Here is an 11,405-nt window from a genome sequence, read left to right as displayed (position 1 = left end):
TAAACGTAAATAAAATAGAACTTTACCAATTACCGACAATCAATATTTATTTATTTGCTCCATATAATGTGTTGATAACAAATACTAAACTTATTTAGTGTACAAAATAAAAATATTTTGAGGAAATCAATTCCACAACATTAAGCAGTCAATCAGAAAAAGTCTTAAGGCATACTTAATTGTTGTTGGCGTTTTAGTAAGATGAAATCAACATAAACTTTGATTTTATTATCTTACAAAAAAATCGGTTGCATGTAAAGTCGGTTTTACGGGCGAAGATTTTACGTGACAACGTCTTTTTCTCGGTAGAATATTTATTGATATGAATATTATTAAATTGCACAATAGGAACAAGGAATTGAATGAAAATAAGAATTGCACAAATTTTAACTATAGAAATATATTTTGTTTACTAAAACATTGTACATGTAAACTTAAACTTAACTAATTTCTATTTGAGTGATTTTGTTGAGGATAGGACGATGATAGGAGAAATATGAAATGAAAGGAAGTGTTTCTGCTGTAATGTGTCTTGAACGCCAAGAACGCTCGAGAAAGACAGAGACACAAGCACGGAAGCACGCACCGATTCAACGCGCCTAATTCTCTAGTGCTGCGCGCGCAGCGGACCGATCATGTTTGAGTGGGAGAGAGACGCAAGGCATTCGCCGGTCCGGCGGGCCTCTCTCTCGTTCGGTGACTCACTGTAACAGACGTGAGCGGGCGTTACACTTTTTCATGAATGACTCCGAGCCACAACCTAATTTAAGACGTTGTCACGTCAAAAGTATACTTCCCTATGCAAAGAGGATTTAGCAAAAAGTAAGTACATGATACTATAACAAACAAAGCAAATATTAGATTTACTAGAATATGTTAAATTATAACAAATATATTTTTTAAATATAAACTATCCAAAATTTTATGGGTTTAGTATAATACACTTCCACTATTTGTAATAATTCTTCTTTTTTCAATTAGAGAGTCGTATAATAAACGTTTATTTAAGCTGTTAAAACTGTGAGATAGGAACTTTTGCGTTGTAGGTTTCCAGCTATAAATCAGTCAAAATATGCCCCAGCTAAGCGAATGGACCTTAAAAAGTACATGTTGATTATATTATTATGAATTCTGTAATTTTTAATTTATATAAAACAATATCGAGTAAATATTTGCCTCTTTCGAGATTAATTGCAAACATCTGTTGCAATCTGGCAACTGGTGGTTGCAATCTGGCAATTGCCAAAAAAATTCTAATAATTAACTACAATTAGTTCCTCCAAGTTTCTAAGAAACAAATGTTTACTCGTTCTTGTTTTATATAAAATAAAAATTGCAGAATTCATAACATAATATAATCAAAATGTACTTTTCTAAAGCTTTCTCTCTTTATATTTGAAGCACACAATATATACATTATAAAAACATGCTAACATTGCCAAACCGAAATATTTTATTCCATGGTTAGCATTTGCGGCTATATTCACCTTGTACTTTCGATAAAGTTAACCGAATTTCCAATTTAGGTTATGGTAATTTTTAGATTACTATAGCGATTTTGCCCGTGGTATTTGGGGAGTACTTCTTATAGCGCGTTATTACTATGTGGGTTAATGAAATTATATGTCTGCTTATAAAGTTAATATTTTGTTAATATTTTTTATAATACCACACAAGTCCTTTAACAAAAAGAATCTTAATTTTTTTCTTTAAAAATTTTGTTTAATGATTTTAGTAATTTTTAAAATTTGTTAAATATTATATAGAATTTGTTCATCATTTACATCTTCATTATTATCTTGTATTTATGTTTAAAAACTTCATTTTGATTATCATTACATTTTTTTATTGAATTTAATTTATTTATTTATTTAATTTAATTTAATTTAATTTAATTAAATTTTATATAATTTTATTTAATTTTATTTATTTTATTTAATTTTTTTATTTACATTTATTTAAATTTATAAAATTTTATTTAATTCTATTTAATTTGATTTAATTTTACTTAATTTTATTTAATTTTATTTAATTTTATTAAATTTTATTTAATATTATTAAATTTTAGTTCATTTTATTTAATTCTGTTTAACAGTATTTAATTTTATTCAATTTTATTTCATTTTAATTGATTTTATTTAATCCTTTTTACCTTTATTTAATTTTTATTAGTTTTATTTAATTTTAATTTAATTTAATTCAATTTAATTTTTTTTTGGTAAAACTGTAACGTTTGTTAAATGTCATTTTATTTTTATAAGTGTAGTTATAGAAATGCATGTAATGCTTACCTTTTAATTATAGTAACCTATATTTTAAGAAATTTTCATCAATTTATAGAATAAATTAGCAATAAATCAACCGTATCGTTTCAAGTACAAAATATGATTGAAAGGTCAAATGTTGGTAGTTCAGATTTCGTTCCTAGGTGGCGTAGTTACCCTACCGTAAAAATAGTGTGAGTTTTCTAGCCGTCCCAGCCTTTTATATAGATAAATTTTGCCATCACACTTCCAAGCGCCAAGAGTCCATGGTTTATAAGAATAACCAGTACAAGTTTTCTAATCGACAATATATCTATGACAACGTAAAATTTCATAAATGTGAAGTTACAGGTAATAAAACTACCCATTTACATACCTAGATACAACCTTTATTTCACATCAGGTACATGGTAAATAAAAAAACATATTAAACAGTTATTTCATCAGTGAAACGGCTCTTATCGTCTAAATTAATAACAATAGAATGGGTTCTTGCATGACCAGACATAAGATAGCGACCATTACTATCAGATCCAGAATTTTTTGCTTCTTTCTGTTTCGTTTCAGGTGATGCAGTGGGATATGTTGAACTTGTTGCAATAATTTCTTCAGTTGTCGTAGTCACAACTTCTTCATCTTTCTCGCCTTTTACAACTGGAGTATCTCCATTTACGTTCGGTTTTGTTTCTACGGCGAAAGATACACTCTGTCTTTTTATTTTTATTGGCGATACGTCTTCTATGGTGGTATCGGCAATAGCAGCTGTAAAAAATTAGTTAGAATTAGGTAACATCAAAATATTTTAGCTGTCAATAATATAATGTTCATAATATGTAAATGAAATTAGTTTAATATTAGATACACATTTTTCCTAACTGTATTTCGCAATTATAATATAGATATATGTCTAAATAACCAAAGTACAACCTCAAATTCATTAATTTTAAAGGAGTTTGAAGAATATACAAATCGTTCTTTAAAAACTATTAGCTTTGTGGAAAGTACTCATTAAATCTCCGAACACTCCAATAACTTTTTAAATCTTTGTTAAGAGTAAAGTAAAATGAGAGGAAGAAAATACTAGAATAAAGCCCGGAGAAAAGAAAAAAAAAAGTGATAAAAACCGTGTGAAATATTTATAAAATTTTATTTTATATAGATCAGCGGAACCCATAGACGTAATAATAACTAAACTAGATGTAAAATTAGAGGACAATAAAGAGCGTGTCAGACGGTCAGATATTTGATCAAAGTGAAGTCAATTTTTAAAGTTTAGTCTGATTATTGTCCGCTATGTGGACACAAATAAGGGGCAAAAAAATGTTAACAATGTTTGAAATTTCACTCTTTTCCCGCGATAATACTTTTCAGGTTGCGGAAAACACAAAAGAAGCCTTATTCTTGGCAATTGATAATTTCAAAACTGTTGGCATTTCAAAAAGCTTCAAGCAATGGGTGCGTTCAGACGACCTCAGTGAACAAGTAGAAAGCACTTAGTGATTATAATAAGCTGTTTAGATCCAGCAGACCGTCTGAACGCATATGTCTTAACATTTCTTTTCATGTTTGATGTTTCTACGAATCTAACCTTAATATTTACATAAATATTTTTATAAATCAATATTCTCGTTCAGTACAAATCTGTACTTCTAATATTCCTTTGAAAATACATTTTTTAAAACAATGAGAGTATCAAGGTATCAATCAAGGTATCAAAAAGTAGGTATAGGTAATGGATTTTGACAAGAGCTATGGTCTTGTAAATAATACTCATAGCTCTTGTTAAAATCCATTACCTCTAGGCTTCACGGTTCCTAGACTTACAATGGTTGCCTACTTCGACTAACCAATGAACATTAAGCCCGAAATACGTCACGAGAGTACAGTAATTTGAGTCGTAACATGGTTAATCGACGTTTTTGACAGCTTTTCAACTATTTCGTGGTGCTACTTTCGTGACGCTCCCCTCATCATTTTACTATATAGAAAAGTAATACAACCACAGTATAAAAGCTTCTCTTCAAAAATTAAGTGAGGAGAATTAAAGTTATCAGAAGTAATGCTATGCAATTTATTATGTTGAATTTTACAACACCCCATACTTACCAAGACTAGTACTGGAATTAATGGGATTCTGACCCGAACTATCATGCGATCTAGCTGCATCTTGCATTGCTATTATTTTTGAAGCCAAGTGTCTGTTTCCCATTCTCATATTCCTTTCACGTAGTATTTCAAGTTGAGTATAGAGTCTGAGAAACTCCTCTTGGACGTCTTGTTCATTGTATTTAGAGTAGGTAAAATCTGGTCCTCCTCCAGTCGAAGAGTTGGTGCTGTATTGCGGATTATCAGAGCGACTTTTCGTGATAAATTTCGAGGATGGTATTTTTGACACCATGGAGCTCTCATCAGTTCGACCTTTATTTTTGAACACCATGAATACCTAAAACGGAAGATATTAATATTTTAATTACAGAAAAACTAGTTTTTACAAAATAAATTACACAGAAATTCCGCAGTTAGTACAGTTAAACCTATACCTAAGATTAGTATTATCAGAACAATACCGTGTCAAATTTGGCTTCACCAAGCTTTCGACTTCCACTCTGAATTCTTCTATCACGGTTTCCGGAGTCTGAGTCACCTAAACCCCAGATCAATTCACTAGAGCAGTGAATAGTGAAGGGATCTACGGTCTGAGGACACAGATACCTCAGAAGCCCAGATGAAGACTTTATAGAAGACGTCTAAAGCTTGACTTTGCAAAATTCGACGATGTTCAACCTGTAAACTAGGTAAGTTTGATATTCATTTTGCTAACGAGTAAAAGATGGCATTCGAAGAGGTAGACCAATAACTGTTATAAATTACAATAAAACTTAAGATTTAACGTAGTTTTGTGGAAGATCTACATACATCCCCCCACAGAGCTGCTCAAATATAGAATAGAATAGAATAGAAATATGCTGAAAATTATTGATCAATTTTATGGACAAAGCTAAAAAAAAAATCAGTCAAAAAGTATAAAAAGTATAAAACAAAAACAAATATAATAAAAAAAACAGAACAATACAATTTTAAATTAGTAAAATTATTGTATAACTTACATAATTTGTACAGACAACAACAAATGAGACAAACTGTAGCCACTGCTTGAGACACCCAAATGTAATTATAAACAATACTAATTTTGTTTCTTTGTTATACATTAAGAAACTCGTCAACTGAATAATATGGTCTTTCAGAGAGATAGATTTTTGTCATCTTACGAAACTTAATGAAAGATGTTGCGGATTTAATTTCTCTTGGAAGGTGATTATAAAGTTTTTTTGCACTATATAGAATAGAATTCTTTACTAGCTGAGTGGACGGGATCGGTAAATAAACGTTACAATCCGAATTTCTAATGGAGCAGCCATGATCAGATCTATCGGGAAAAATGTTTAGATGCTTGCGAATCAAACAAACCGTTTCCAAAATAAATAAAGAGGGAAACGTCAAAATTCCGTGATTTTTGAAGTAGGTCTTGCAATGAGTTGTTTGCTTGAGACCAAATAGATAACGAATTGCTCTTTTTTGCAACTTAAAAATAGTATCAAATTGGGCCGCTGTACTAGAACCCCAAAATGGAAGCCCATATCGAAGATGGGACTCGAACAATGAGAAATATGCCATTTTGACAGAAGATAAATTTAGTTCCTTCGAAACAGATCTTATTGCAAAGCAAGCTGAGGCTAGTTTCTTCCTTAAGGAGTCAGTATACAAGGACCATTTAAGATCGCTGTCGACAAGTAATGATGAATAAAATAATTTTTTTTATTTAGTTTATTGTATCTCAACTACAAGATTATTGACACTGGGTAAATTTTGTTACCATAAATTTTACATTACATTATAATTTAATATAAAGAGAATAAAAGACAAAATAAAAAAAGAGAACATTAAATTTTGTAATAAAAATTCGTTTCTCGAAGGAAATCTACATTCTGAACAAATTCTAATTGGCCGAGGATCACATTTGTAAGACCTTGTACAGAGTATTGTTTTTGTTTTGCTCGTACTTGATACACTGTGTAAGAATATGTTCAACGGTTAATGATTCCTTATACTTTTCACAAACAGGTAATTTCTCCGAAGCAATCTCCGGGTGTCAGCCGTGTGTGACCAATTCTTATCCTGCGCTCGATTAATTTGTCTGTTCTACTTAAGTTATAGCTTAGAGGTGTCGATGGTAGGTTGTATTTTGTGTAGTTTTGAGGTTGACTTCTTCAATTTGAGATCTGAAAAGTGGTTTTAGATCTGATGCTAGTTCAACGGATTTAATGTCTGATTTGGTTTTAATTGCTTCTTTTGCAGCAGTATCAACAGTATCATTACCAACGTGAAGGAATCTAGATTAATGTTATGTTTGTTTTAGAAGAAGTGAGACAGTTTGTCGCTTCATGTATGGCATGAACTAATAGATGTTCGGAATAAAAATTTTTAATTGAGTCGATGGAGAACATCGAATCTGTACATATTGCAGTGTTCTTGGCGTTAGTTTGGTTACATAAGCATTTTAATGCTTGGAGGATGACGTACAGCTCTCCTGTATGAATAGAGGTGCATGGTTAAAGGCAGAACTTCTGAATGATACTATTTGCAGTTGGTACAGAATATCCGACTCCTGTCTCAGTTTTAGATGCATCTGTGTAGATCTCGTCACGAGTTTGTGTTCAGCAGAGAAAGTAATACTAAAACTTATAGACTAAGAAGTTAGTTCATTTACTGCTTTTTAAAATAAGTTTGTAGTTGTGAACGTATCCTCCTAGTTGTGAATATTCTTGCAAATATTATTGATAATTATTATTATTACTAATAGAGTGGAACTTAGAACTTATCCTTGGGGTACTTCGCTTTCGTGAACATAGATTGAGGAAGCTTTTCCGTTAACTAGTTCAATAAAAGATAATGTATCAAAGTATCAAAGGCGCTCTCGATGATGTTGCTATTAAATCTTGCTTTTTTGAAAGGCGGTAGTGATCTCTATTTGCAACATTACTAAGTTGTCAGCCGTGCTTCGGAATGGACGGAATCCGGATTGTGCTGAATCTAAAATTTTGTGTTTTGCTAGAATTAGTCTTTTTCTAGCAGCTTACACAAGGTGCATGTTAGTCAAATAGGACGATAAGAATTTGTACTATTCGGGGATTTGTTCTGTTTCTTGATTGCTGTAACGATATATTCCCTCCATATTATTGTAAATTTCTGATTAGTCCATTTTATGTTGTACAGTATAAGAAGTTTTTTAACGGCAGATATGGGTAGAATTTTAAGGAATATGAATAGGATGTTGTTGGGACCTGCATCTGTATTTTTGCATGTTGCAAGAATATTTAAGAGTTCCTGTAGTGTAAACAGAGTGTTTAAAATAGTAGAGTCAAATTTGAGAGATTGGGAAGGATATTGAACATTAGGATTTGTTTCTTTGAGTATATTCCTTTTTTTAAACCGTTAGTAGAAATTTTCAGCAATCACATTAACGATTTCTTGATCATCGGTAACTAAATTACTTTCATATAAAAGAGCTGGAATTCTTGTATGTACATTTTTCTCCTCATTTGATTAATATTCTTCCAGACTTGAGAAGGGGCAGTATTATGAGTTAAAGTGAAAATATAGTTTTTCTATTAGTGTTTTTTATTTTGTTTTAAGATATACCTCGCCATGGCTCTAAGTTTTTAAAATAAATGAGATTTTCATCACATCTATTTCGGCGGTACTTATGAAGAGCAATTTTGTATTCTTTTTCTTCCAGATAAGGAAATTTGTTCTATTTGTCGGTCTACTTAAGTTCTGAAACTTGCGCAGTCAGCATTAGAAATCTTCCACTTTACTGCTGTTCCTGGTGATTTTTCTTCATTATTTGTTATGAGGATGGAAAAACAGTAACTATCAAATAGATCACCTACAACATCCTATGTTAGAGAAGGATATATTTTAGAATCGCATAGACTTAGTCAACCGCTAAAAAACTTCCTGATGAAATATTAAAATGACTGTTGGAACTATTATTTAGAAAACAAGTGTCGGTAATGTTTAGAATATTCTCTACAACTTTTCTTCTGTCATATGTAGTTTGTGAACCCCATGCAATATTGTGGGCAATAAACTCTCCGACAATTAAAAATGGTGCTGGAAGTTGAAAAATTAGGTCTACCAGTTCAGCTTCAGTAGCATTGTAACTCGATGGGACATGTATATATATATATATATATATATATATATATATATATATATTATATATATATATATATATATATTATATATATATATATATATATATATATATATATATATATATATATATATATATATATATATATATATATATATATATATATATATATATATACTGCAAATAGTTATTCTTTTAGGGTACCACGTGGTTACTGCGATTACTTCTAGGTTTGTAACTAAAGACAAATGTGTTAAATAGATGCCTTATTCGACAAAAATTGAGGTTTCTTCACTTCCCTGAGGTATTCTGTTCTTACTGATGATATCCTTCATAACCCCTAAGAAGAACATTATGATTTTGTTTTGGATGGGTTTCTTGTAGGCATAATATATTTGGATTGATGTCGCTGACAAGTAGTTGGATTCTTTCTAAGCGGCAAAAGAATTTCAACATTAGAATATCCATTATTCAATATTAATTATTAATTTTCTTTGTTACTTTAATACGTTAGGTCCAAACACGGAATAACATTTTTTATACTAGTTTTAAATTTTATTCCAAGGTAGAGATTTTCAGTATATAAGTAAATTTTTTAACCTTTTTTACTCCAGCTCATTTTTCATGAGGATAGTGTAGAACCTTTTAAAAAATATGCACTTTACAAAAAGACCGACGAGAACCGTCATTAGGCGTTCTTTCTCCCTAAGAAAATATTGCTCTTAGACTATAACCAAAATTCGCTATCTTTTATCTAAATATAAATGTCGTCTACTGTATATTTTATAAATTGCGCTCATGTTTATTTTCCATGTGAACAGTGTTGAGCCGTGCAATGTGGGATAAATCGATTTATTTTGGACCGTTTGTTTATGCCGTAAGAGATATTTTAATTTCCAGATAGAATAGATATGAGAATGGATGAAAAGACAGCTTTAAATTTTACAGTGTAAGTTTAATTTTTATGTTTATAATTATTGTTATTTGATAAATACATTTTCTATACAATTGATAGGAATAAGTAATACCACTCAAGAGCAGTGGCGCCTCGTGAGTAATATTATCGGTGAGACACTATTATTTTGAGCGGCAAACACGAAATTATGAACAACCAAAAATTGTTAGGAAAAGATAAACATTGCTAGCTACATTTTCACAGCAAACTTACCCATGTACCTAAGGTTTCTAGTGAATAGTCCTGGTTTATTAGTAGATTTAAGTTCACAATACTTCCAATCACATGACCGCTCCAATATAAAAAGCCTAAACAGTTTCTAATTAACACTATTATATTGTAGACGCAGGATTTATACTTAAGTTCAATGCGACGTGTTTTTTGGTTTGCATAATAGTCAATCACGAGTTCATTACATTTGTGGCAGTTGGATATTAATTGTTTTTCAATGGATAGCATCGCTAAGGTATTGAGTCGTTCTACTGACATCGTATTTCGCAGAAATGTTTTTAGCCTCTTTAGAGTTGAAAAGGATCTCCCTGCTTCCCTGAATTTTATGGACTCTATGGACTTTATGGAATTTTGTAAGATTGTGATCAACAAAGACCTCAAGCAATGGCACCAGACCACTCGCCGTTCCAAAGTGTCCTAGGGCATCTGGTGGCATCTACAAATGGATAATGTTGCAAAGCAATCTTTAGTTTTTCTTCGGGAAAAGTAAGGTTGTATACAGGAAATAATTTGGGATCGAATAGTGCCGCAAGAGTTAAATGGGCCGTAAATGACAGTTGATCCTCACGTTGTTATTTTCCTGGGTTCATTTCCTTTTTCCAGCCGAAAAGCTTGGACTATTGACTTATCTCTGATAATTTGACTTGGATTTTTAAATTGTTCTTCTTGTATAAATATTTGAATTGTTGCAGGATCTACAGCTCTCATTTGCAGTTAATTACGCGCGATTAACGTGCGATATAATGTTATTTAAGAAATTTAGCCAGTATAAAAAAATTTCGTCTTTCAATAACATAAGTAAGCACGAAGCTTGTTGAACGGTTTGAGTATCTCGTTCCTTTTCAATGATTTCTTCAAAAAATTGCACATCAGATCGTCTTTGTGACTGAAGATGATGATTACAGCTCGGCTGTTCAATGTCCAATGAGTATCCGATCCCCAGGAGAGACGTTTCTTTACAACATTGTTCAGTACATTCACACGTTTCCAAGAACAAGAAAAGAAGTATGAAAACCTAGCTAAGTTAGTAAAAAAGACCTCAATGGGTCATAGCTTTTTACTCCTTCTCGTTCTATTCCACTTATAAAATGAATCATAAAAGTTAAATCCTCGTTTATAATCTGTTCTATTTTCAATTCAATTTCAATTTTTCAATCAAGAAAAAAACTGTCATCTTGATTTCTATTGGTTATAAAAGATTCTTTTTTTCAAAAATTGTGTTTTTTTTACCACCTTTTCTGCAATCCTACCTACAAGCGCGTCACATAAAAAACATCAAAGTTATTATAAATGTTTATAGGGTAAAAAGTTAGCGCATTTTGAAACGGTATTTTTAAGAAAATTTTTGTAAAAATGTTGAATTTTTTAATATATCTTAAAAATACAGTTAGAAAGAGTCCACAATATTACCTACTTGGTTGCAAACGTTAACGATAACTGGGATATAAATAAAGAAATAAGAATACGCATTGAAAAAGCCAGAGCGCCTTCTATAAATTAAAGAAAATTCTAATTAATAGAGATATTACGTTAAACCTTAAAGTCAGATTAATACGTTGCTACACATTCTCCACATTGCTGTATGGTATGGAGAGTTGGACCCTTACAGAGACATTAATGAAAAATTAGAGGCATTTGAGATGTGGATTTATCGACGAGTATTGCGGATAAGTTGGGTTGATCGAATAAGAAATGAAATAGTTTTACATCGAATGAAAAAGAGCACAGAAATAACAAA

General features: G+C 31.0%; 1 protein-coding gene across 2 annotated transcripts in view; it reads right to left on the bottom strand.

Moving 5' to 3' along the window:
* Positions 1–2,637: 2,637 nt before the first annotated feature.
* Positions 2,638–11,405, bottom strand: part of LOC140452001 (probable G-protein coupled receptor CG31760) — a 1,472,120-nt gene continuing 1,463,352 nt past the window's right edge. For both annotated transcript variants that reach the window (XM_072546009.1, XM_072546010.1), the window contains exons 11-12: positions 4,371–4,707; positions 2,638–3,026 (exon numbers count right to left, since the gene is read on the bottom strand). In XM_072546009.1, coding sequence (XP_072402110.1) covers positions 2,692–3,026; positions 4,371–4,707 — 672 coding nt within the window. In that variant the 3' untranslated portion in view covers positions 2,638–2,691. The remainder of the gene's footprint in view (positions 3,027–4,370; positions 4,708–11,405) is intronic.

This window comes from Diabrotica undecimpunctata, chromosome 10 (assembly GCF_040954645.1).
Source record: "Diabrotica undecimpunctata isolate CICGRU chromosome 10, icDiaUnde3, whole genome shotgun sequence".
Taxonomy (NCBI): domain Eukaryota; kingdom Metazoa; phylum Arthropoda; class Insecta; order Coleoptera; family Chrysomelidae; genus Diabrotica; species Diabrotica undecimpunctata.
Note: the sequence above shows the minus strand (reverse complement) of the source record. Positions and strands in the feature narration are given on the sequence as shown.